Source organism: Oryctolagus cuniculus, chromosome 17, assembly GCF_964237555.1.
Source record: "Oryctolagus cuniculus chromosome 17, mOryCun1.1, whole genome shotgun sequence".
In the NCBI taxonomy this organism is placed as follows: Eukaryota; Metazoa; Chordata; class Mammalia; order Lagomorpha; family Leporidae; genus Oryctolagus; species Oryctolagus cuniculus.
Window position 1 is genome coordinate 43,977,628 of NC_091448.1, and position 27,256 is coordinate 44,004,883.

Sequence of the window (27,256 nt, forward strand, 5' to 3'; positions counted from 1 at the left end):
TGAGATGAGGCAACTTTTATTCTTTGTGAATTACTCAATCTGTAGTATTCAACTGTAGCAACAGAAACACACTGAGACAGAAAGGGAAACTGAGGCATCTTAGGGAGGAAGAACTTGAATGATAGCAAGTAACAAAGGCGCTGTGATGTCATGGAAAGGACCCTGGATTTGGAATTGGATGATCTTGAGATTAATCATAGCTCTGCCATTTACTGGCTGTGTGACATACGTAACTGCCATAGCTCTCTGGGCCACAGTCTTGCTATCTGTAAAATGGGAAGTTTCAAGGATGTAATTAAGCTCCTCAACTGTTGTTACCACGAAGCATCTGTGGAGACCAAAGGTATTTTAATGGAGACTTGACCTCCATAAAGTGATGTTTCAGAGGAAAAACAAAACCCTGTGTATTCACCATCAATCACCACCCATTCTAGGCCAGGAAACCAGGGTGGGGGGCAGGTGTTAACTCCAGTGGTTAAGAGGCCCACAGCCCATGTTGGAATGCCCGGGTTTGATACTGGCCTCGGGCTGCAGACTCCAGCTTGCTGTTACTGCAAACCCTGGAAGGCAGCAGTGACAGCTCAGGTCATTTAGGAGGGAACCAGCAGGTAGAAGCTCAGCTTCTCTCTCTCTGATCATCGTCTCTTATGATGCCTGCATTGCAGGAGGCGTCCAGCAGGGGGTGTGCTCCAGGCCAGGGGGTGCCAGGCCTCAGCCTCGCTGGGCCTCCCTGCAGCATTCCAGGCAGTACAGCAGCTGATTTGCATGTTATGCAAGCAGGACCATGTTCTTCCAGGAGCCCATTCTTCTGGCCGCTCGCCATCATCTGGGCCACTCACTCCAACGGGCCTTAACCTTGACTCTTTCCTCTCAATGGGTGTGGGTGCAGCCTTGCAGAATTTCCAAGGAGAGACTGCAGGGAGGGTAGAAAGGGTGCTGAACTGGCAGTTGAAGGATTAGGTGCAAGTCCCAGCATGGCCATTTATGAGGGTGAGGCCTTGGGCCAACTGTTTCCCTTCTCTGAGGGTTGCGTTTGCCCCAGTGTTCATGACAATATCAATGTGGGGCAATTAGGTGAGAGTTTAATGTAGGAATGAGTATGCACACCCTTCACTGGGGCTTTGCCGGCAGTGGGGACTCTGCCATGTTGACTGAATAACAAACGTGAGATCAATAGAGCAAGAGCACTGAACTCTAGCGCAGGGAGTGCCAGATGAGGGTGACCTTCAGAGATCTGCTCCAAGCAGCAGTTTCTGTGCAAGAAAGGAGGAAGCTGACGTGGGTAAGCTCTAGCCTCTTTGTCAGCTCTGCTACTCGAGAACTCTGTGATGGCAGCCCGCAGCTGTCTTCCTCTGCTCCCCCGAGGGCACACTGACGGAGTGTTCAGAGGAAGAGACACCTGGAGCCAGCCCTGGAGACCTGTATGCTTTGCAAATTAAATGGTAAGGGGTTGAGGCAGGAGTTTGGTGCAGCAGTTAAGATGCCCATATACCACCTAGGAAATACAAGAAATCTCTTCTCTTTAGAGTAAGTTAAAAAAAAAAAAAAAGGATGCCACATACCATATCGGAGTGCCTGAGTTCCAGTCTTCCCTCTGCTTCTGATCCAGCTTCCTGCTAACGCATATCCTGGGAGGCAGCAGGTGCTGGCTCAAGTGCTTGAGTTCCAATCACCCATGGGGAGACCAGGATGGAGTTCCAGGTTCTTCACTTTGGCCTGGATGAAAGTGGATGAAAAATGTGTGTGTGTGTGTGTGTGTGTGTGTGTACATGTATATGTGTCTTCCTGTCTGTCTCTGTGACTCTGGCTTTCAAATTAATAAAATCAAAATATAAACACTAAAGGGTGAGGGGTTCTGCACTGACATCTTCCTGAGGGACATAGGCGGGTCTATGTGTATGAGGTGCAGGGATGGAGTACTGGGTCCACCTGTCAGTCAGCACCATCATTCAGATCCCTGTTCTGGGAAGAGTGCTGGGCTTTGGTGCACACTGAGCCACCCATCCGAGGAGGTGAATGGGAACCAGCTCTGCGACCCAGGCTTTCCGTCTAGTCACGGGACATGCCAGGGACACGTGTGACCAGCAAAAAGACAGTTTGTGCCAGAATCAGGGCAGCCGGTATATCCTAAAGAGGTTCTGGGCACAGGGTAGTCAAGGGGGCTCAAGGTCCGGCTAGGGTGCAGGTGTGATCTGCTCCTGAGGGATGCAGCAAATTTTTGTGGCGTGGAAAGAGGTGGGCAACGTATTCCAGGAGTCAAGGCGCTGTTCAGCGTGCCCGAGGGAGGAGCCCGCACACCCGCACAGGTGAAGGCTGGCGAGGAAGGAAGAGGGGGCAGGTCTCTGCTCCAGCACCTACCGGAGGGTGCCCAGTGCTCTTCATTTATCCTCTCACAGCAACTGCCCATCTCCCAGGTGTTGTTCTCGTGCCCATTTTACAGATGTGGTGAATGAGGCTCAGAAAGCCCAAGAGCAGGTGGCGTAACTGGAAAGGAAGAGACCCAGGATTAGAAGAGGGTTACGGGGCCGGCACCGTGGCGTAGCGTGTAAAGCCGCTGCTTGTGGTGCCGGCAGCCCAACTGCTTCGAGTCCCGGCTGTTCCACTTCCTATCCAGTTCCCTGCTAACGTGCCCTGGGAGGGCAGTGGAGGATGACCCAAGTGCTTGGGACCCTGTACCCATGTGGGAGCCACATGGGAGACCTGGAGGAAGCTCCTGACTCCTGGCTTTGGATCACCTCAGCTCCAGCCATTGCAGCCATTGGGGAATGAACCAGTGGATGGATCTCTCTTTTCTCCCTCTCTCTGTAATTCTGCCTTTCAAATAAATAATCTTAAAAAAAAAAAAAGACATGCTCTTTGAATTGAAAAGTTTTTAGATCTTACAACAACAAAAAAAAGAAGAAGAAGAAGAAGAAGAAGAAGAAGGAGAAGAAGAAGAAGAAGAAGAAGAAGAAGGAGGAGGAGAAGGAGGAGAAGGAGGAGAAGGAGGAGAAGGAGGAGAAGGAGGAGAAGGAGGAGAAGGAGGAGAAGGAGGAGAAGGAGGAGGAGGAGAAGAAGAAGAAGAAGAAGAAGGAGGAGGAGGAGGAGGAGGAGGAGGAGGAGGAGGACACAGAACCCCAGGTCCCTCTCCCTGCCTCGTCCACACAGGACAGAGGATTCTTTGGTAGCATGGAAGGATGCATTTCCCTCCCGGGAAGGACCAGGACAGCCTCGCTCCTCTTCCAGACAGTGTGTCAGCTGCTCTCCTAACCTGAGACAGCCACGATCCCACACTGTGTCCAGCTCCATTAGCCTCGACACACCCCACTGCAGGACAATCTGATTAAATCCTGTTGGGGGCAGGAGGTTTCACAAAAGCCCCTGCTCTTCACGACCCAGACCTTCAAGGCCAGGACATAGGACAGGAAGGACACTTCATCACCGCACGGTCTCCCCCAGACAGAGTTCACAGCTGATGAGTCCTTAGGCGAACCATGCGAACTCCCGGAGAGCATTGGTTTCTTAATTCTGAGGCTCAAGGGGCCCTGGAGAAGGACTGCACCCACCCAGCGCAGGCCACTGGGAGAGAGCCATTGCTCCTGTTTCTCCAGAGTCGGGGTGCTGGTTCTTCCAACAATCAGGCAGGGAAGTTTCTAGGCTTCCCTTCTGACCATATTTCCAGTGCCTTCTCAGCTCTACGAGATTGTCTTGTCTACGTTCGTGTAGGTAATAAGATCACAAAACCAAGCTTAAAAGCAACGTCTGTCGGACTCCAAAACTCAGCTTTGCCTCTCTGCGAATGAATGAATGAATGAATGAACATATGGGTAGAGTGGATGGGCTTAGGCCCAGGCACTCCAAGAGTGGAAGGCAGCATTAATTTTGCTGCCTCCTCCGACCTTTACAGCCTCCTCATGTGGAGATATGTGAAATCAGGTTCCAATAAATATCAAAGGAAGTTTATTTTTTAAGATTTATTTATTTATTTAAAAAGTCAGTGTTACAGAGACAGAGGGATCTTCCATCTGCTGTACTAGCCAGGGCTTCGCCACAACGCCGGCTCCCTAGGCATGTTCTACCATGGTTTTAAGAAAGAGCTGGACATGGGCCCTTCAAGAGGGCCTGGGGCTTGCCACGCGGTGAAGCAGGGAGTGGCTTTTGCAGTGATGGGTGAACGTCAGGTCCCTGTAGGATCAGAATGCCCCCCAGATGGCCGCCCAGCCCCAGCAGCTGTAGCAGAGCTGTGGGTCTGGTTCTGGGAAGGCTGCTGCCTGTCTCATTTCTGTCTTGATGGTGGTAGAGACTCACTCACTTCTTTGCCTCCTTGTCTCAGCAGTGGCCCCCACGTGTCCTACCTGAAACTCCCAGGACCAGCTGCAGAACATGCTGGAAGGAGGGCGTGGCTCTCTGGAATGAACCTTACAAATCACCCGTCTACCATCCATCCCCTTCCATTCTTTCACACCTATTTGTTAGGCAACAGCTCTGTCCCAGGTCCACGCAGCTGGTCCCTGCCCTGCCGTATCTTATGCACACAGGTGGTTTATCAGAAGGGGCCACTGGCCAGGGGTCTCCTGGCCCCTGAGCAGGGCACCTGACGCGTCCAGATGGTGATGATGAGAGTCCACAGAGAAACTCCAGTCTTAGGTGAGACTCAGAAGATACACAAGGTGCTGCTGCTGCGGACCGGGTGCTGATCTGCCGGGACCAAAGCAGCGGGACGTGGACAGTGAGGTCCAGCGGGATGGAAGGATCTTGGTTTGATCGATGATGCTTGGCGGGAAGACAAGCTGCCTTACGAGGATGTCGCGATACCACTGAGTGCGCTGCCTGAGCCTGAGCAAGACAACGGTGGCACCACAGAGTCTGCCAAAGAACAAGAACGAGGTGGACAGACCTAGCCCTACCGTACTTGCACGAGAACGTGCCCCCGTCGGAAGCTGATGCTTAGCTCCCTCTCATGACGGGTTTGTTAAGAATACACACATACACAACATTTTCTCTCAGTCTCCTGAGTCAGATCGGTGGGAAATCAGCACTCCAAGTCGCGCACCCGCCTGGCGTGTGGAGCGAAGTGCTCAGTGCACGAGACACTGGGGTGTCTCAGGAACGCAGACGGTCTGGCTCCTTACCCCTGGAACTAGCTCGTGTCTGATCATGATTGCACCAACATTTACCTTTCTCTCTGGTTTTGCTTCACTGTCAAAGCGTGACGCTTCCCACCCACTTACACGTTTTCTGTGATGCTGGTGATTAAAAAAAGGAGGAAGCCAGGCATCAGGACAGCTCCCAACTTCTGGCTCCCCACTTGGAGAAGCGCTCTGAGGGCATTTGGCCTACAGCTGTCAGGGCTACACAGATCTCTCATGCCCTGCTTACTGAGACTCTGAAGCTCCCTGTGTTATTTTCAAATTTTGGATTAATTTACAGATTTAAAAAGTGTCTATCTTCTCCTTTTTTTTTTTTCTAAATTTTTTTTTTTTTTGACAGGCAGAGTGGACAGTGAGAGAGAGAGACAGAGAGAAAGGTTTTCCTTTGCTGTTGGTTCACCCTCCAATGGCCGCCACGGCCGGCGCACCACGCTGATCCAAAGCCAGGAGCCAGGTGCTTCTCCTGGTCTCCCATGGGGTGCAGGGCCCAAGCACTTGGGCCATCCTCCACTGCCTTCCCAGGCCACAGCAGAGAGCTGGACTGGAAGAGGAGCAACTGGGACAGAATCCGGCGCCCCGACCAGGACTAGAACCCGGTGTGCCGGCGCCGCAGGCGGAGGATTAGCCTAGTGAGCCGCGGCGCCGGCCTTTATCTTCTCCTACAGCTTCCTTTGGTGCTGCTGGGAAGAACCTTCAGTTAGGTGGACCACGAATAGTATCAACTAATAATGGCATTTCCTCATTTCCTCAAAGCACTTTCACATGTAACCAGAGCACCCTGGAGTCAGTATTTAGTTAAATGTTTGTTTCACTAAACACTTTGCAAAACACATTCATGCATTTTTACCTCTTAGAGTTATCTCTGTGCATCCTTTCTTTCCTGGGTGTTTCTCTCTCTGGCTTTTAGGAGGAAGCAGTACATCACATCTCGAAGGTAATTTCAAGGTGTCAGTCAGAAACACGCACCAACCATCCTGGAACCCAAACAGCCAGGCGGTCTCTTCCCCCTGGGTCTGTGGTCCTAACTAGAAATCATCCATCTTCAGAATATAGACCCCAGGCAACCAGTCCCTTCTGGAGCCAAAGAAAGAGTAGAAAAGAGAATTATGATGTTTAAGGAAAAAATTGTATTGCAAGAGAAAAGAGTTTTCCAGAAAAGTAAGGTACCTAGAAAATCTTAGATCTTTCACATCCTCATCAAATGAGGACTTCACTAAAAAGAAGAAGATAAACAAGACTTAACCAGCAAAGCGGGGAGGGGGCAGCAGGCAAGTTTCCTCCAGGAGAAGCAGGTGCGTGGTCACTCCCCGGAGGTCTTAGGAAGTGCCGGGCTACCTAAGCATCTGAGAACAGCTGAGTTGAACAAAGGAAGGGACATTTCCATATCTTCTTTCTTGTTGTTGTTGTTTTTCTATTTTTTTTTCATATCTTCTGAGTACCTTGCCAGGCAGGGAACCTGTGTAAGACAAAGTGTGTGGGCCCAGTTGGAGAGGCAGCAGGAGATGGGGAGAGCAGTCAGGGCTCCTGGGTCAGATCCTGGGTCCAGGATTCTCAGAGCCGGAAGAGGGCACCAGCTCTCCCACTCCACCACTCCTGGCTGTCTTGCAGCCAGCCAGCTACCAGAGGGAAGAAAGAGCCCTGCGTGCTGCCCGGGCCCTGCGCTCCTGGGGTCCTCGGTGTCATTGAGGACACTTCGGCTTTCTTCTGCAAGCTGGGTTTGACGCCTGTCCCCACCTGGTCCTCCCTCTCCTCTCTCCTGGTCTTCATCAATCTCTCCCGGTGCTCCCAGTGCATCCAGACATCCCTGCCTTTCCAGGACCACTCAGGATATACTCCGTCCCAGGCTGCCTTGGGGGCCCCACAGGTCCACTTTGTGCCCCAGGCTTGGCTGTTACCTCCGCTCCAGCATATCAGCCAGCTGCTTCTGAGAACTCTGCTGACTCCTGCAAGTTGGGCACCTGTCTCCCCGAGGACTTCCAGTTGCTCCCATGGTCCTGTGCGGGAGGTTCAACAGGCAAAGTACAAGGTAGGTATTTCCCAGGAGAAGTTCCTCCCTGAGATAGCACAGGCTGTCCCAAGAAAGGGACCGACAAGGACTGCCACGCTTCTGCCACGAGTTATTCCCAGACATCTAGGGGACCATAAAATGAAGCACAACTATTTACTTTTTTTTTTTTTAATTTGACAGATAGAGTTAGACAGTGAGAAAGAGAGAGAGAGAAAGGTCTTCCTTCTGTTGGTTCACTCCCCAGATGGCTGCAATGGCTGGCACAATGTGCCGATCTGAAGCCAGGAGCTAGGTGCTTCCTCCAGGTCTCCCACGCGGGTGCAGGGACCCAAGCACTTGGGCCATCCTCCACTGCCTTCCCAGGCACAGCAGAGAGCTGGACTAGAAGAGGAGCAACCAGGACTAGAACCCGGCACCCATATGGGATGCCAGCGCCGCAGGCGGAGGATGAACCAAGTGAGCCATGGCGCTGGCCCCCACAACTATTTACAACATGAATTGAAGGAGAATTAAACAGACATGGCAGAATGGGCCATGGGGAGGAACTGCAGGGCATGGGGTAGGTTCTTGCAAAGAGGGTGAGAGCTGAGGGCTTTCCACTGGCCTTGGGACCCTGGCTGTGAGACGAGTTCATCACTGACAGGCCCTCGCTGCTGGGGATGCAGTAGTCCCCCAACACTGGGCCTCCAAAGAAAATCAGCAAAGTTCCCAAAGCTGAAGAGGGTAAAGTCACAGCTACCTAATTTGGGAACAATGAGCTAATGTCCCAGCTCTGCCAAAGGAGCCCAGAGCATGGAGGGCTCAACCAAAGGCACAGGCAGTCTGGAAGTGAACCTGGGACTCTCACTTCCTCACTTGTGACCCTGGACAAGGAAGTTCCCCGCTGTGAGCCTACACCCAGGGCTTGGTGTACAGGGTAAGGGAGAGTGGGGTGCCGACTTCACACACGGTGGCTGTTATTCCTGGGAGTGAGGCCCAGCCTGGCTCCTCCTGCAGCTCAGCCAGAGCCCCAGGCCCAGGGAGAGGCTCCTTCAAGTGAGACAGAATCGGGGTATTGTCTTGGGCATCTGAAACCCTTTGTCTACCTGGTGCTTCCTGGCTCTGCTCACCTTGCCCTGAGCAAGGCGGCAGGTTGGCTGGAGGGGATTGGGAGTGGCCATTCTGTCCTGGGTTTCAGGAGCTTCCCATTCAGCCTGTCCTGGCACCAGGAGCCCCAGAGTCCACCCAAGCCCCTAGGAGCACCGAGAAGAGAGCACTGGGGGGGGGGGGGGTCTCACACAGACCCCACTGCTTCCAGGAGTGTCTCAGGGGCACAACAGCCCAGGTGCTGCTATATACACCTTGGAAATGTGGTTATTAGACCTCAGGCGTGCCATCCACAAACCCATGTTCCATCCACACAGAATCTCCTATTGAAGACTTGGCCACATTCCATGTCTTTGCCAGATGGTATCCCCAGTTGAAAACAGTCTGCCTGCTCCCCTGCCTTTTCCTCCTGACTCATGCAGACTATCAAATGCTGATGGTCAGTGGGCAGGGGTGAGGTACCCAGAGACGGAGGAGAGGCATGGGTCGAGCCCCTACTGTGAGCAGTGGGCAGGGGTGAGGCCCCTAGAGATAGAGGTGAGGCCCAGCTCTCTTCCCTTTGCTTGTGCTCCTTCCCCATCACCTTGAGGCCATATATAGTTAGACAGTGAGAGAGAGAGAGAGAGAGAGAGAGAGAGAGAGATCTTCCTTTTCTGTTGGTTCACCCCTGAAATGGCCGCTACGGCCGGTGCGCCGTGCCGATCAGAAGCCAGGAGCCAGGTCTCCCATGTGGTCTCCCAAGCACTTGGGCCATCCTCCACTGCACTCCCGGGCCACAGCAGGGAGCTGGACTGGAAGAGGAGCAACCGGGACAGAATCTGGCGCCCCAACCAGGACTATAACCCAGGGTGCTGGCGCCGCAGGCAGAGGATTAGCCAAGTGAGCTGCGGCGCCAGCCATGGCCATATTTAGGCTCCACACCCAGGTCTCAGTTGGATGCTCTAGGGCCCTGCTGGGTTGCCCCACCCTCTCTCCTCTCACCCAGAACTCCCAACTGGAGTTTGGACCTTCCTCAGAGCACTCACAGAGCACTTGAATTCTGGCTGGTTCTGTCTTTAGGCCTCAGTTTTCCATCTGTAAAATAAAACAATGACACTGACTCATGGGTATAGCTGTACAGTCAATGAAACAGCACTCTTGGGGCTGGCGCTGTGATGAAGGGAGCTAAATCTCCACCTGAGGTGCTCCATCCCGTTTGGACACCGGTTCATGTCCCAGCTGCTCTTCCAATCCAGCTCTTTGCTTATGGCCTGGGAAACAGTGGAAGATGACCTAAGTGCTCGGGTCTCTGCACCCATGTGCGAGACCTGGAAGAAGCTCCTGGCTCCTGGCTGCAGATCAGCCCAGCTCCAGCCATTGCGGCCAGTTTGGGGAGTGAACCAGCAGATGGAAGACCTATCTCTCTGTCTCTCCCTCTGTCTGTAACTCTGCCTCTCAAATAAATAAAATCTTTTTTTTTTTTTTTTGACAGGCAGAGTGGACAGTGAGAGAGAGAGACACAGAGAAAGGTCTTCCTTTGGCTGTTGGTTCACCCTCCAGTGGCCACCACGGCCGGTGCACTGCAGCCGGCACACTGAGATGATCCGAAGGCAGGAACCAGGTGCTTCCTCCTGGTCTCCCATGGGGTGCAGGGCCCAAGCACTTGGGCCATCCTCCACCGCCCTCCCGGGCCACAGCAGAGAGCTGGCCTGGAAGAGGGGCAACCGGGAAAGAATCCGGCGCCCCGACCAGGACTAGAACCTGGTGTGCTGGCGCTGCAGGTGGAGGATTAGCCTATTGAGCCGCGGCGCCGGCTCAAATAAATAAAATCTTAAAAAGAAATAGTATTCTCACTAGCTTGTACTAAATGCTGAATAAATGTTAGCTGTTAACAACTTTTCCATCTCTGCAAGCTTGTCACTGAGCCTATGGCTGAATATGTAACTCATGCCCAAAACTTGTTTGGTGGCGGTTGGATGGATGGAGAGGCCGTTTCCAGATATGAGACCATCCTTGTGGGTTTTCTATGAGCGTGGGGAAACCAGGAAAGGTCTGAAAGAAACTAATCCTAACTGTATACCTGCCGCATATCCACACTTAAACATACGTAAGGCGAGCCTCACGAGAGAAAGAGCTTGCAGGATGCAGAAGCTGAAACCAAACCCTTATCATGTAAACAGGACCTAGCATCTTGTCCCCCTTGGCCCAAGTTGTCCTTGCCTGTCCCTTATCACAAAGAATTCACTGACTTGAGGGAGTGGTCCACCTGGCTCTACAAGGTTCTAATCACTGAATTCAAGGAGTCATTTGCTCCTCCTATAGATAAGAACCTTGATGGCCAGTATTATCCTGGGTGGTTTGTGTAGGGGGTCCAGGTCCTGGCAGAACGTCACTGCCACCTTCATATAACCCCCATACCAACTGGAGCCCACCCAGCCTCCATAAATTCCCTATAGAGCAATCATCAGCTGCTTGCCGCCTGGCCCATAGTCACCCCTGGGGCCTGTCTCACAGCTGCCTGAACATGTGTTTCAGAGACAGGCTCAAGTAGCTGATGATTGACCAGGTATCGTTGGCCTAAAGTACTTGTTGGGTGGCAGAAACTAGGCTTAAATTCAGCTTGAGATCTAGAGAGACATCTTTAGTGGGTAGCAATCATGTGCATGCCAAGGTAATCTCTCTTGTGTTCCAGGATAGTATCTCTCGTGCTAATTTGGTTCAGCTATGACTGCACACGGGTTTTAAAGGGATTTTTCCCTTTTTTGGATTTAATTATTTATTTATTTGAAAGGCAGAGTTACAGAGAGAGAGAGAGAGAGAGAGAGGTCCTCCATTGGCTGGTTCACTCCCCAAATGGCCGCAACAACCAGGGCTGGGCCAGGCTGAAGCCAGGAGCCAGGAGCATCTTGCCCCTCCCCCACCCATGTTGGAGCAATATGTGGGAGCACCCATGTGACAGGGGCCCAAGCACTTGAGCCATCTTCTGCTGCCTCCCCAGGCACATTAGCAAGGAGCTGGATTGGAAATGAAGCAGCCAAGACTTGAAATGGTGCCCATATGGGATGCTGACATTGCAGGCTATGGCTTAAGCCACTGCACCACAGTGCCAGCCCCCAGGGATTTCTCCCTCTTGTGGAGTTAGAAAGAGCACTACCTTTTTTTTTTTTTTTTTTAAGATTTTTATTTATTTATTTGACAGGCAGAGTTACAGACAGTGAGAGAGAGAGAGAGAGAAAGATCTTCCTTCCGCTGGTTCATTCCCCAAATGGCTGCAATGGCTGGAGCTACGCCAATCCGAAGCCAGGAGCCAGATGCCTCCCCTTGGTCTCCCACCCAGGTGCAGGGGTCCAGGCACTTGGGCCATCCTCCACTGCCTCCCCTCCAAGGCCACAGCAGAGAGCAGGACTGGAAGAGGAGCAACCGGGACCGGAACTGGTGCCCATATGGGATGCTGGCACCGTAGGCAGAGGATTAACCTAGAGAGCACTGCTTTTCTTTCTTTCTTTCTTTCTTTTTTTTTTTTTTTGCCGCGGCCAGCGCACTGCGGCTGGCACACCGCGCTGATCCGAAGGCAAGAGCCAGGTGCTTCTCCTGGTCTCCCATGGGGTGCAGGGCCCAAGCACTTGGGCCATCCTCCACTGCACTCCCGGGCCATAGCAGAGAGCTGGCCTGGAAGAGGGGCAACCGGGACAGAATCCGGCGCCCCGACCAGGACTAGAACCCGGTGTGCCGACGCCACAGGCGGAGGATTAGCCTAGTGAGCCGTGGCGCCGGCTCTAAATGTAAACTTAAATACTCTCAGCATCTTAAAGTCTATGAAAAAAAAAAAAACTATCTCAGCTTGTTAACAAATATGTTTTCATAAGTTGTATATGACAACTAATTCAAGACTGCCTGAAAATGACCAAAGTTGAAATTTAATGTTTTTATTTAGAAAATGTCTTAATTTGGAAATTTTTCAAGGATTATTTCAAAATGTAAAGCAAGAAAATCAGTGGATGGGAACAAGAAAAAAATCCCAAGCCTGAAAATGTGTTCTTGCGAAGAAGGTTATGAAAGAAAGAGAATTTTAGGAATAAAGAAAGGGCATTGGCAGGCACCGCAGCTCACTAGGCTAATCCTCCGCCTTGCGGCTCCGGCACACCGGGTTCCAGTCCCGGTCGGGGCGCCGGATTCTGTCCAGGTTGCCCCTCTTCCAGGCCAGCTCTCTGCTGTGGCCAGGGAGTGCAGTGGAGGATGGCCCAAGTGCTTAAGCCCTGCACCCCATGGGAGACCAGGAGGAAGCACCTGGCTCCTGCCATCAGATCAGCGCGGTGTGCCGGCCGCAGCGCGCTGGCCGCAGCGGTGAACCAACGGCAAAGGAAGACCTTTCTCTGTGTCTCTCTCTCTCACTGTCCACTCTGCCTGTCAAAAAAAAAAAAAAAAAAAAAAAAAAGAAAGAAAAAAGAAAAGAAAAAAAGAAAAGAAAGGGCATTGCTTGTAAAAATTGTTGTCCTACAGGAGAATAGTTACTGGAAAGGGAGAAAGGACAAAATACCTAAAGGTTTAAGTAAGTTACAGAAGGTGTGGGGAGGTCATAGGAGGTGGGAGGAATAAATCTTGTAAGATTTGTATGTGATAAAATTGACTATGATTTTTTTTTTTTTTTGACAGGCAGAGTGGACAGTGAGAGAGAGAGAGAGAGGTCTTCCTTTTTGCCGTTGGTTCACCCTCCAATGGCCGCCGCGGACAGCGCACTGCGGCCGGCGCATCGCGCTGATCTGAGGCCAGGAGCCAGGTACTTCTCCTGGTCTCCCATGGGGTGCAGGGCCCAAGGACTTGGGCCATCCTCCACTGCACTCCCTGGCCACAGCAGAGAGTTGGCCTGGAAGAAGGGCAACCAGGACAGAATCCAGCGCCCCGACCAGGACTAGAACCCGGTGTGCCGGAGCCGCAAGGCGGAGGATTAGCCTAGTGAGCCACGGCGCCGGCCCAACTATGATTCTTAAAATATTGTTTACAGGGTTTTCTAAAAATGTATCCTTAATACCAAAGGTAGAGTGACATAGAATTAGAATCTCGCCGCGGCTCACTAGGCTAATCCTCTGCCTAGTGGCGCCGGCACACCATGTTCTAGTCCCGGTTGGGGCGCCAGATTCTGTCCCGGTTGCCCCTTTTCCAGGCCAGCTCTCTGCTGTGGCCCGGGAGTGCAGTGGGGGATGGCCCAGGTGCTTGGGCCCTGCACCCCATGGGAGACCAGGAAAAGCACCTGGCTCCTGGCTCCTGCCATCGGATCAGCGCGGTGCGCCGGCCGCGGCGGCCATTGGAGGGTGAACCAACGGCAAAAGGAAGACCTTTCTCTCTGTCTCTCTCTCTCACTGTCCACTCTGCCTGTCAAAAAATAAAAAAAAAATTAAAAAAAAAAAAAGAATTAGAATCTGATCCTCTGCTAAAGCAACACGTTTTAGAAATGCAGTAAATACTGCAAAATAGTCTTGATCTCTAATTTTAAAACCCTTTTTAAAAACAACTTCATCATCTCCTTAATAGTTTATTTAATTGGTGACTCTGGCAATTTTCTAGCCAGCTCCTGTAAGTTCTCTTCTGTTCCCTAGTTCTGAATCTGTTAAATTGTTCCAAGTTATAAGATGACTTTACGTGTTCATCCTTCTATTCAAGGTTTTATTTTCCTTTTTAGTGACTGATCAAGGAAACTCACTTTATGTTTTATTAAGGTAACCTCTTGTGTTCTTTCTTAAGTTCTGATTGCTTGAAAAGAGCTGACTTTTAAAAGAGTTAGGTTGTTTCTGGATACGTACTGAATTGGAAATATTTGAGTGATCACTTTATAACAATGAATAAATCTGATCTATAACTTCTTGAATGACCCTGACTAAATGGATAGATGTTATTTCTCGATGTTGAGGAATATTATTTTGACGATATATTTTAAGGCCTCTTGGCAATTCTGACAGGTTTTCTGAGAATAAAGGTTCTAAATGTTTCTGATTTTGAGATTTCTGGCTGGACCCCTGGAAATGTTCTCATCTTGTAGAAGTGGTAACTAATTCGGCTTTTTGGGTTATATGTGAGGTATTGTCAAGATATGAAATTATGCTAAACCTTAAGTTATGTTAATATAGAAATGTTATTGGTATAAATATCCTAGAAGTTATTTAACAGAAAAGTCTGATGGTCCTGCTTGCTGTTATCAGTCAAGATAGATACCTTGATAAAAAGGAGACCCTGAGGCTAAAAAAGGACAACAGTTTTATAAAACCTCTCTGGTGTTTTATGGAATGAATATAAATGTCTTTCCTTGTCAATTAATGAGTTTTATGATTTTTTATCTTTTTTTTTTTTTTTTTTTTTGACAGGCAGAATTAGTGAGAGAGAGAAACAGAGAGAAAGGTCTTCCTTCCGTTGGTTCACCCCCTAAATGGTCGCTACGGCCAGCACGCTGCACTGATCCGAAGCCAGGAGCCAGGTGCTTCTCCTGGTCTCCCATGTGGGTGCAGGGCCCAAGCACTTGGGCCATCCTCCACTGCCTTCCTGGGCCACAGCAGAGAGCTGGACTGGAAGAGGGGAACCGGGACAGAATCCGGTGCCCTGACCGGGACTAGAACCTGGAGTGCCAGTGCTGCAAGCGGAGGATTAGCCTACTAGTGAGCTGCGGTGCCGGCCTGAGTTGTATGATTTTAACCATGGTTCTTTGAAGTCTTTTGTCATCCACAGTTTTGTATTCTCTAAAAACATTTGCAGTCATATGTATGGAAAAGACCCTAACAAATGTTCTTGAATATAGGCTTCTGGCAGCTTTAAGACCAACGGACTAGATAAGAAGTTCCAGAACTCTGAAAAAAAAAAAAAAAAGAGCTCTGAAATCCATAAAACTGCCAATGGAGACCAAACAAAAATCAGTTACATGAGACTGAATGAATTCATATAATTGTGGATTTCTATTTTTTATTTAAAATAATGTTGGTTCTGTATTTGAATGTTTTCTAAGTTCAGGACAAGTTTTTCCTGTGATTTCTGTCATTTTCAGTGTTTTGGGATTGTTTGGTAAATGGATGAAAGGGCTTACCTCTCCCCCATCTAATTCCTTTAAAATTCAAAAACTTTTCTGAGGATTTTTGGTTTCTTTGTGGCAATGTGATTATTTGCATGAGTTCAGCTAGAACCTTTTCTTGTCCCAACAGGACAGAGCTGGAAACACTGGCATATCTAAAATTAAATACAGGATACCTGGCTTTGAAGATTCCTAGTCTTGAAGTTAGAGAATGGAGACAGAACTTCTTAGTGGGCCCTAAAATTTCAAAAGATTAGGTACTATAGTTTTAAAAAAATCTGTTTGTCTTGGATTGACCTTTTATCTTTAAGAGTTTGTAAATCTGAAATTTTATGTATACCTATTTTTAGGTTAAAATTTCTGTTCATTGATTTGAGGCTTGCTAACTTAAGAGTTTTCTGGGTCTGATTACTTTATGTTTAGTCAATCTTCCATTCTATATTTACATGAATAGTCAATTATAATATTTTTGCTATGAAACTGTAATCCTGTTTATTTAGATACAAACTTGCTTTGTTATGTTCTTGTTGGCTTTTTTTTTTTTAAGATTTATTTATTTATTGGAAAGGCAGAGTTAAACAGAGAAAGGAGAGGTAGAGAGAGAGAGAGAGGTCTTCTATCCGATGGTTCACTCCCCAATTGGCCACAATGGCTGGAGCTGTGCTGATCCGAAGCCAGGAGCTAGGAGCTTCCTCCGAGTTTTCCATGTGGGCGCAGGGGCCTAAGGACTTGGGCCATCTTCCACTGCCCTCCCAGGCCATAGCAGAGAGCTGGATGGGAAGTGGAGCAGCCAGGCCTCGAACCAGTGCCCATATGGGATGCCGGCGCTTCAGGCCAGGGCGTCAAACCACTGTGCCACAGCGTTGGCCCCTCTTGGCTTTGCTATCTATTTTTTTTCTATTTGAGCTTTGTGCCTACTGGCTGTCAGAATTCTACAGAAGTACAATTCCTGGCAAGACAACACTGGCCTGGCACTTTTAGATGATGACTCATGCCTGCACAACAAATAAAACTAAGTTTGAGAATAAACTTCAGGTGAAGGTAGCATAAAGACCACTTGACATCAGCTCCTTGTCATCAGTTTCCTCCTGATACAAGACTGCATCAACAGCCAGGTCAAATCCAACCTGGCAACAAGGGACAAACATGACTGATCAGCCTTCATTTTGGGAATGGATCTTCATTGCAAGGAGGGCATAAAAATCAAGATGGAGGGGGCCGGTGCTGTGGCACAGCAGGTTAAATCCCCAGCCTGCAGTTTGAGTCCTGGCAGCTCCACTTCCAATCCAGCTCTCTGCTATAGCCAGGGAAAGCAGTGGAAGATGGATCAACTCCTTGGGCCCCTGCACCTGCATGGGAGACCCGGAAGAAGCTCCTGGCTCCTGGCTTCGGATCAGCTCAGCTCTGGTCATTGCAGTCATTTGGGGAGTGAACCAGCGAAATGGAAGACCTCTCTCTGGCTCTACTTTTCTCTGTAACTCTGACTTTCAAATAAATAAAATAACTCTTAAAAAAAAATCAAGATGGAGTCACTGGTGTCAATTCTAAATCAAATTAAAGCTGAGAGATTGTAAAAGAAGGGTTCTTGGCCGGCTCCGTGGCTCAATAGGCTAATCCTCCGCCTTGCGGCGCCAGCACACTGGGTTATAGTCCCGGTTGGGGCGCCAGATTCTGTCCCGGTTGCCCCTCTTCCAGGCCAGCTCTCTGCTGTGGCCCGGGAGTGCAGTGGAGGATAGCCCAAGTCCTTGGGCCCTGCACCCCATGGGAGACCAGGAGAAGCACCTGGCTCCTGCCTTCGGATCAGTGTGGTGCGCCGGCCGCAGCACGCCGGCCGCGGCGGCCATTGGAGGGTAAACCAACGGCAAAAGGAAGACCTTTCTCTCTGTCTCTCTCTCTCACTGTCCACTCTGCCTGTCCAAAAAAAAAAAAAAGAAGGGTTCTTGTGTGTGACTGTTGATAGTAACTGTTGCAAAAGACTCTGCCCAAACTATACTCTCCCGAGAGGGACCCCATTCCAAAGAGAGACAGAAACGAGCTATGAGATTCGACATTCTCACACCCAATACTAGAATTTATAAACAGCACCCACAGTGCAGCGCTGAGGGAGCTCTCCAACCTCCCTTTACCTGAGAAGGGCGGGCTACCATTAGAAGTAATGATTCAAATTTTGGAAAAAATAAAATGATGTTCTGAGATCTGGACATTGCCACCTAAGGCTAGCTGGTACATCTCAGAATACCGGCTGCTTGTGCAGTTCACTTTCGGGCAGCCTACCACAGTGCACACAGCTCACTGTGCGCTGCCACTTCAGGAGCAACAGGAGATTACTGGCTCATTTCTGGATATTTGGGAGCTACGAAGCCACGTTAAAAACCGAACTGTTACTCTAAAACTGTATCATCTTTCAATCCAGCCACCTTGCCCCCAGATCTCTCTGGGGAACGTGTACATAACTGATTACAGATTATTGAACAGGTGTGACTGAAACGTTCATGGATGGAAACAGCTTCCTGGACCAGAAGAATGAAGGGGTGGGTATGCAGTGATTACTCCCTAGGAAACTAGAAACAATAGCGTTGCCACCAGGTATTTTAGCTCTGCAAGCTGAACTCCAAAGTCCTCACCCATGCCTTAAGCCTGGGAAGAAGTAAGAAGGTAAAAAGCCACACTGATTTGAAGTAAATAAGAAATGTTGGTGGCCTTGGCTTCCCCTGGGATAGAGAAAAAGATGTATTCTGGGCCTTCATTGGGTTCAAGGAAGATAGAGAAAGTATACAGAAGTCTGACATCTTCCCAAGCATACGTTACAGCTCGACCAGGTCTGTCCTCCGTGGGTGGGATGACTTGCTATCTCTGTTCTAGAGACAGGGCTGGAGAGTGTGATTTTGCTCATTAAGACACTGACAAATGCTATTCACGCTGTCCTGAAACAGTGCTACACACCAAGTCTTAATCAATGGTTCTGTCCTCCTTGGGACTGAGAGCTTCCTGGTGGGAAAAATGACTGATTCCTCTGGCTGTCATCATGGGTCTAGGAATGCTGGTATGTGGGTGCCTTTACTGCTGCTGTGGAACGGTGACACATACCCAAGATAAAGCTGTGCAGAGACTGGCTGGGCCAACGCTAGTGTATGCAGGGGGTCTCCACAGCTAAACCTGGGACAGGCTAGGAAGTTTCTTCGCAACTTCCTCTCTTCTGATCCTGAAAACACCCCCACTTCACCCCATAAACAGTATGAAGCAGACAGAGCAGTCCTCACCCCTACTCCCTCAGAATTGAGAAGTAACAAGAAATAGAGGGGGCTGAAACTGAACCCCTATAACATAAAGAGGACCCAGCCTCTCCTCTGTCCCCCTTGGCCCAAGGTGTCCTTGCCCGTCTCTTATCACAAGGAATTCACTGACTTGAGGGAGTGGTCCAGCTGGCCCTACAAGGCTCTAATCACCCAACTCAAGGAGTCATTCACTTCTCCAACAGATAAGAACCTTGATGGCCAGTGCTGTCCGGGGAGGTTTGTGTAGGGGAGGTCCAGGTCCTGGCAGAATGTCACTGACACCTTCACGTAACCCCCAGACAAATGCAGCCCACCTGGCCACCATAAATTCCCTACAGAGCACGGCATCACCGACCAATCAGGGGGAAGGTCACGAGCACCACTGACCAACCAGGAGCTTGGACACGAGCTGATCACGCACCTCTCGGCCTCAGTTTCATTCTATAAGAACCTTCACCCCTCACTCCACAGGGAGCCCGGGAAGCAGGCCACAGCTGCACGGCTCCTTGCTCTGTGCCGTGCAGTGAACACCCACTTTCTTCCACCATCGCGATGTCAAGGATTGGCTTTCTGTGCGGTGGGCAAGTGGATCCATTTGGGGGTTCTGCAGCAATGCCTCTGCCTAGTTGGGTGGGGGGCGTTGTTCAGCAACAAAGCTATTTTTGAGAAGTCAAGTCAGTGACCTGGGGTCGCACAGTGAGCACAAATCAGCCAGACCAGGTGACTTTGACAGATTTCTTGATTCCTGCTGATATTGATTTTTAGATTGGAAACCCCTAGAGGGCAGGATGTCCTTGTGGGCAGAGCGGGGGACACCCCTCCCAGGGCCCTGTACGTAGGGCCCTACTAAGAACTTGGCTTTGGGAAGCTCAAAGGAGAGGGGCCGGATGGGCTGGGCTGGGCTGGGCCGGGCTGGGAGGAGGGCGTGGGCGCACCCCTGTGGGGCAGCCCTGCACTCCTCAGCTCTTCCCTCGCCACTCCCCCAGCAGCTGCCCTCGGCAGTCTGTGCGCAGACAGAGTTAACTCTGGGCTTAGCTTCTTCAAGGAACCTGAAGCCGTTGCTCCCGGTCTTTCCTCCTCCCTTTGCAAAGTCTTCCTGATCTTTACTCCGCCTGCAGTCCCTCCTCCTTACTCTCACCTCCCAATCTCCAAAACCTCTCTGATTGCCAGGGTGGGTCAATGGTTAACACTGGCTTGGCTTTATATAAGCCTGCCCTGGGCTACCTGCTGGCTCTGCTGTGCCTGTGGTCCTGCAGTTCCCGGCTCCTGGAGGCTGTCCACACCATGGCCACCTGCTGGCAGGGCCTGTGGGCCTATCGCATGTACCTGCTCGTGTTCCTTCTGCCCATTTCCCTGCTACCTCTGCCCATCCTCGTCCCCAGAAAGGTAAGGACTTAGGGTTCTGGATGTGGACAACTCCAGCAGGCACAGAGGAAGGACGGTATGGGCCAGGATGGGGTATCCTTAGGACCCCGCAACCTCTTCATCCCCCCACTCTGAAAGAGAGGCTGTAACATCCTGGGCCTTCTGGGGGCTGAGGGTTAAGACATCAAAGGCGGCTTCTGCTCGGCCGGTAGAAATGGCTTAGGTACATCTGAAATAAGCTGCGTGGGAAACAGGAAGTCAGGCCCATGAAGGAGATGCAGGAGGCGGCAGGTGGGGTTGATCTGCCCTGGCCTGGCTCTGTGGGAGACGAGGGGGTGGCTGGTGGCAGGCTTTGGAGACAGTTGGAAGGCGAGTGGAGAAAGCAGGCTGCCAGCAGGTTGTGAGTCTGAGTGCAGACATACCTGTGACCTCCAGGCTAAGTCTGCCGAGCAGGGGGACCCTGCCAGTGGGCAGTGCAAAGGCTGTGCACCGGAGGGAGGGAGAGCTGGGCACAGCCAGGTGTGCCTCCTTTCCCCACCCACTACAGCAGTCATAACTTCATCTCTCATTTATTTGAGCCTTCACTGTATATCCTTTTCACCCATCTCCCGAGGCACAGCTGATAGTCCCATTTTACAGGTGGGGAAAGTGAGGCTGAGTCACTTACTCGAAGCTATAGGACAGATCCTGATGTGGAGCTTGGGCATTATATACCTTTGGGGCCTCCTTTATGGGAAAAGAACGCAAAAGTATAGCTCAAGAACTAGCAGAGGCTTGGGAAGGGTGGCTCCGAGAGGAGGGTCTTAAAGCTTAAGCCCTACAGGAAACCTGCCTCTGGCAAAGGCATGGCTGGGAAGTAGCAGAGTGGGGCGTGGCCTGGCGCCAAAGTTGGGGCTGTCTTTTCTCCACCCCCACCTCCTGAAGGCTGGCACAGAATCATCACCCCGGCCCCACCCACACCCCCGAAAGGCCCAAGCAGCCATTTTCTTCCTTTTGTCACAGGTAGGGAAATTGAGTCAGGATTTTGTTCATGTTGTCCGCAAAAGCCTGAAGGGCTGGGGCGGTAGTGGCACAGCCCCCGGGGCCCTGATACCTGGTGAGTGACAAGGCCTGGCTGATTTTTGTGATGACCTTCATCTCAGACCAAAACTAATGTTATCCCTGCACTGGGGCCACATCACATGGATCTTCAAACAGGCTGGGGTGGGCGTGTTAAACCCGAGAAGGAAGCCAGACAGGGGCTGTGATTTTAACTGTCACCCCACCCTCACCCCCACCCCCACCACTAATTCTGGAGAAGCACAACCCAGAAACATTGGATACCTGTCTAAGCCCACACAGAAAAACCCAAGTCAGTGCTAGAAGCCAGGGCTTTTGGTGGAGCACAGCCAGTGTGTGGCCCCCGCCTCACCTCTGGTGCACCTGGTGGTGCACCTGCTTCTGGTGCTGCACCTGTCTCTGGTGCTGCACCTGTCTCTGGTGCTGCACCTGTCTCTAGCGCACACTCGATGCCTGCCCCATCCTGACCCAGCGGACAATCTCCCCTGGTCTTACCTGCGGGAGGCCAGCCCCTCTGGAGCGCTTTGCTCTGACCTCTGCCAGCAGCCTGTGATGGTGCTGTAATAACCTCCTCTTGGAGAAACAAGAGCCATCCCTTCATCCACTGCCCCTCCAGTTGCTTCTTCCTCTGTTTTCTCACAACAGAGCCGCTAGGAAGAATGCTGCACTGCGCCCACACTTTCTCTCCTCTTCCTGAGACCAAAACCCCCATCAACTTCCACGTCACCAGTCTGCCCGGTTCCTGCATCTGACGCAGCCCAGCCCCTCACCCCTCTTCTCCGCCTTGCTGACCCCTTCTTCTCGTTGTCTTCTCGCCTCTCCTAGCTCCTCCTCTGAAGGTCCACGTTTCCCAGGGTCTCCCCTCTGGGCATTTTATTCTCTCTTTGAAAAGTATCTCTATGCTCATGGGTCCCCAGTCTGCACCCCAGCCCCAACCTCTAAACATACTAACCAACTTGCACTGGGCACCTCCTCCACTCAAACCTTCGCTTTGTAAGCGGCATGCCCTTTCCCACGTGGACATGCTGATGTGGACATCAACATACTGACTGTCCACCTCCAGCCGGCTCTTCCCAAAGTCTTCCTTGTTGAGAAAGGCTCCAGTTAGCTCCCTTGCTGGGCCAGATGGAAACCCAGAGTCACTCTCTACTCCTCTCTTTCCTTCATTGCCTCCTACACCAGCAGGTGTCCCCAAAACAAGATAGATGTATGCGCCTTGTCTTCTGCTGGGGTTACAGCCAGAGAAGCCCACAGTAAGTTGAAAATCTCTCAGTGGAGATGTGTTCAGTACATGTGACCCACGGCACCCCTGCTCAGCGACACAGCCCGCTGCAGGGTGTGGGGTGTTTACTCTTCTGACTGCACAGCACCACAGGGGACAATCAGGGTGCATATCAGTGACCTAGGAAAAGATCAAAATTCAAAATCCGAAGTACAACTCCTACCAAATGCATATCACTTTCACACCATCATTAAGTCGGAAAATCATAAGCCAGACAACCGAGCTCTACGTTGGGGCCGTTGGTGCTCTCAACAGGTTCACCCCACCCCTCATTGTCTCCACCAGCTTCTCCCCTCCACAGGCTGTTCTTCATCTGACAGCCAGGGTGACCCTTCCAGCACACAGGGGCAGGCCACAGCCTTGCTTAAAACCCAGCACCGGCTTCCTATCAGACTTAGAATGAAACTCAGTAAAACCGGAGCAGCCGCGAGTCTCTGAGGTTCAGATCTCACGCTCTGCCTCCCGCCTCGGTGGCAGCTTTTCCCCAGCCTTGCTCCCACCCCCACGGACTTCTCCAACGTGCCCCCATCTCGTTCATTAGTTTCAGCTTCAACAAAGCCTCCTCTGACCATGCCATCATTCTTTATTACGTAACTCTTATTTTGTATAGGGTGACCGCTCTCAGAAATTATTTTTATTTTTTAAAATTTATTTACTTTTTGAGAGGCAGAGAAACAAACAGAGCTTTCACCTGTTGGTTTGCTCTCCAAATGTCCACACCAGCTGGGGTTGGGCCAGGCCAAAAACGGGAGCCCAGAGTCAATGTAGGTCTCCCTCGTGGGAGGCAGCGACTCAATCATGAGAGCCGTCCCTGCTGCCTCTTGGGGTTTGCATTAGCAGGAAGCTGGAGTCAGGGGCAGAGAATCGGTATTGAACCCAGGTACTTCACTAGGGAATAGCACGACATCTTAACCACTGCACCAGATGCCTGTCCCTGCTCTCTGAAATTACTTATCTGTTTGCTTCTAGAATTCTTATTCTCTGATTTCATGCACAGGAACGTAGGCTCCGTGAGCTCAAGGACTGTGTTTTGTGCCATGGCACATAGAAAATGCTTCAAAAAATACTTGTTGTATGCCTGAAGGAAGGCACATGAACAAGAGGACTTTGATAAGCCCTGCACTTAGCATATGGTTCTGTGTCCCAGAGAAGGCGGAACCCAGGTTAGGCTCAGAGCAGGGTCCATAATATTTAATAGTTCACATTTATTAAGTTTATTTTATGGTCTAGGCATTGTGCCAACCACTTCAAAGCATTAGCTCATTTATTTCTCACAAAAGCTTCTGTGTTACTGTGAGGCTCCTAGCATTTTCTCCATTTTACAGACAGGTAAACTGAGGTTCAGAGTGGTAAAATAATTTGCTTAAAGGCTCAGCTAGAACAAAAAGTTTAGACTAGAAGCTGGCCTTGGGTCTCTGCCTGAGGCTGTCCAGGGTGATACCCCCTTATCGGGACCCCCTCCCCTCAAGCTATCCTCCTCTCCTCCATCTAGCTGTCAGCTAATCTCTTAATCCTTTGACCACTCTGCAGTTCCAGGCATCTGTTGAGCTCCTGCCCTGTGACAGGCATTGCTGACAATGATCAGGAAGGTTCTGTCCTCAAGCTGCTTACAATCTGGAGGAGGAGACGGGTGCTATGTCATCCAGAGGGCAGCCAGAACACTGCTCATCTGTTCCCTTTGCAAAGTTCCAAGGATGGAGCAAAGTCTTCCAAATGGGTGCAGGGACCCAAACACCTGGCAACCCTCCGCTGCTCTCCAAGGCACACCAGCAGGGAGCTAGATGGAAAGTGGAGCAGCCAGGACTCGAACTGGCATTCACATGGGATGCCAGCATCAGTGGCAGCAGTTTAACCAACTATACCACAATGCTGCTGTTCCATATATGTGGATTTGAATGCATTTGAGTCTTATTTATTTGAGAGAGACAGAGAAAGCTCCCATTCACTGGCTTACTCCCCCAAATGCCTGCAATGGATGAGCTGGGCCAGGGCTGGGGCCTTCCACATGGGTGGCAGGGACCCAACTACTAGAGCCATCACCTGCTGCCTCTCAGGGTCTACATAGCAGGAAGCTGGAGTCAGGAGTTGAACCCAGGTGATCCGATGAGGTGCGCAGGCATGTTAACAACTAGGCTAAATGCCAACACCTCTCTTCCTCCCCTCCCCTCCCTGCCCCCCTTTCTGTTCTCTTTCGAGATAGGCAGAGGAGAAAAAAATAGACAAGGAGAGGAATTTCAAATAACTTTTGCACGTAAGTAAACTTACCTTTTAATTCCATTCTTCCACACATTTCTTGAAGCTGTGCACATAGTCCAGCAGGTTGTCTGACAGGCCTGGGGCAGGGCTGCTCTAGCAGGGTGCTCAGAGAAGGCCACCCAGAGGTGGTATTTACCCCCGGACCTCACTGGTAAGGGCCAGTCAAGCACAGCTCTAGGTGAAGAGCCACCCAGGCAAAACATGTAGCGAGTGCAAAGGACCAGGGCCAGGGCCTTGGCCCAAGTAAGGCCAAGATTGCAGGTCAGCCAGTGTTAGTCCTACAAGGCCAAGGTGGGGGAGTGGGGATTGTATGCTCAGGGCAATGAGGGGTAAATAACTTGCTAAGAGGTCAAACAGTTAACACTTTAGAGTAAAAAAAGCAAATGATTCCCGGAACCCAAAGGGAAGTTTTGTAAAACCAGCCTCCCCATGACGCAATGTCAGCCGGGACAGAGCCCAGTAAAATCAATATATTGTATTTACAGTCAGAGCAGAAGGAGAAGTCCTTAATTGCAATCATGAGTACTTCTAGAACACAAGAACAGTGCATGTACCCTTTAAAATCTCGGTGATGGGGCAGGCCTTTGGCCTATCAATTAAGACAACCCTTGGAACGCCCATATTCCCATATCAGGGTGCCTGGGTTCAAGTCCCAGTTCTGCTCCCATTTCCGGCTTCTTACTAATGCACACCTTGGGAGCAGCGGGTGATGGCTCCAGTGTTTGGATCCCTATTAGTCACATGGGAGAGCCATACTGAGTTCCTACCTCCTTGTTCCCTCCTGGCCCCCTGGGGGCATGTAGGGAGTAAACCAGTGCATGGAAGAATTCTCTCTCCTTCTCAAATTACATAAATAATGTAAAAATAGAAGTGAAATGTGCATAATTTTCCTCTAAGGCAAGCTACTCCTGAGCCCTAAGACAGTGATTCACTGTGGACAGGAAGACTGGACAAGGAGTTTGGACCCTTTATCTGTTGATATTTCCTGAGTATCCAGTCGAGAAAGCAGAGTTCAAGGAACAAAACATGGATTTTGGAGCCAGATAGATATGAATTCAAAGCTATGGGGAAGCATGTACAGTATGTGACCTCACTGAGCTGCTCCAAGTCCTCTCCTCTCCAAAGAGCTGTCAGGTAGATGACATGCTATGAGATAACACACAGGGCTCCACTCCAAGGAGTTCACGGAAGGGGCTGGCGTTAAGGAGTGGCAGGCTAAGCTGACGCTTGGATGCCTGCATCCCATATCGCAGTGCCTAGTACTGAGTCCAGGCTATTCCGCTTCCAATCCAGCTTTCTGCTAATGCAGGTGATGGTTCAAAAGCTTGGGCCCCTGCCACCCACCTGGGAGGCCAGGATGCAGTTCCAGGCTCCTGGCCTTGGCTTGGCCCAGCCCTGGCTATTGTGAGCATTTGGAGAGTGAAACAGTGAATGGAAGATTTCTCTTTCTTCCTCTCTCTATACCACTCTGCCTTTCAAACAAATAAATCTTTTTGTTTAATTTCATGGAAAATGGAGTTTAAAAATAAGTTTATTTTGGTGCGAAAAACTTTGAAATTTTTACATGAGCAGTCTTCAAAAAGTTCATGTAAAATGTGTATTATGAAAAAATTATGCACAGATTTCAATATTATTTTGTGCACCAAAACAAACTGGGTTTCTCCTCAAACTTCTGGAAATGCCACTCACACGTGGAGTACCCAGTGTGGAAACACTCGCTCCTTTCATCCTCTGTCTCTTAGCCTGGTTCCTGGACCCCTGGAACATCCCAGCTGGCTCCAGGCACCACATGAACACCCCACTTCTCCATGGCCCTGTACGCGCAGCTGCTGTGGCCAGGAAGGCCCCGGATGTTCCCACCTAGGAAACAGGAAGTTGTGTCTGGTGTCCCACCAGAGAAAGGCACTGTGGTCACTGTGTGTACAGGACCAACCCTGAGGGTGTGTGGAGGCCGATTTGCTGGCCTCGGGGTGGACCGGAAGTAGGACTAGGACTAAAGGAGAAGCCCGCCTCAGAGGCTGGGGGAGACCTCTGGACTAGAGAGCAGCTTTGCCCCCTCCCCGTTAGTTACTAAATCCTGGCCCTTGTGATGAGCACCTCTTAGGCCAGGAACTGGCAAGCCAGGTAGTCTTCGCAGTCTGGTTTCTTGGACTCCGTCCAGCCGCCAGGCCCAGGGCTGTTGTGAGGAAGAAATTCCTGGAGGAGTGTGGGAATGCTTTGTTCCTCGCTGTTCCGGCTGGCGTGTATGCTCTTCAGTGGGCAGCGGCGGGCCTGGCCCCGGCCCAGAGCGTGATGTCAGGGCTCTTCCGCCCACTTCCTCCTTCTCTGACACTCAGAATCCATTGTCTCCCTCCCAAAGGCCGCTTAGAGCAGGAGGTGATGCAATGAGGCCATTTACATAAAGAAGCCGAAGTGAAAAGCTCACCTCAAGGAGACCGGGCCCAGGACAGGGGGAGAGCGCGGCTGAGGCCGTGGGCAGGAGGCGCCCAGAGGGATTGGTTTGGGGCGCGAATTTGCCTTTGTCGGACTGGCTCTGGGCCGGAAGTGGGGGTAGAGGGCGGGACCCAAACGTAGGAAAGTTGGCGGTCGTTGTTGCTGAGGTGGCCGCGTGGCTTCTGGCCCGGGTTCTATTCGGAGACTGACCACTGTCCCCTTCGCGTGGCCTCAGCCAAGTGCCAGGCATTCGACAACCGTCTGTTATTCCTGGGATGGTTTCATCCCCCAGCATTTTTTCGTATTTTCATCACTGTATTTCCATGCATTTGA

At 50.8% G+C, this 27,256-nt stretch overlaps 1 protein-coding gene, 1 long non-coding RNA gene and 1 pseudogene across 6 annotated transcripts in view; 2 read left to right on the forward strand and 1 right to left on the reverse strand.

Annotated features, from left to right (window-relative positions):
• On the reverse strand, positions 1 to 27,073 carry LOC138846170 (uncharacterized). 5 transcript variants are annotated; one of them, XR_011383608.1, is made up of 7 exons: positions 26,588 to 27,073; positions 9,249 to 9,297; positions 7,025 to 7,123; positions 5,977 to 6,585; positions 2,359 to 2,484; positions 1,563 to 1,716; positions 1 to 913 (listed from the first exon to the last, which is right to left on the reverse strand). It is a non-coding gene; the product is annotated as an uncharacterized lncRNA (long non-coding RNA). The 5 variants fall into 5 exon arrangements; XR_011383606.1 differs by having other exon boundaries at positions 24,500 to 27,073; XR_011383609.1 differs by having other exon boundaries at positions 7,025 to 9,297; positions 26,916 to 27,073.
• LOC127484502 (anaphase-promoting complex subunit 13 pseudogene) lies at positions 4,050 to 4,930 on the forward strand (annotated as a pseudogene).
• SLC13A2 (solute carrier family 13 member 2) overlaps positions 19,773 to 27,256 on the forward strand; it is a 21,024-nt gene continuing 13,540 nt past the window's right edge. Inside the window, 1 exon segment of the mRNA NM_001177592.2 lies at positions 19,773 to 19,914. Within this exon segment, the coding sequence (NP_001171063.1) occupies positions 19,813 to 19,914 (102 nt within the window). The 5' untranslated portion in view covers positions 19,773 to 19,812.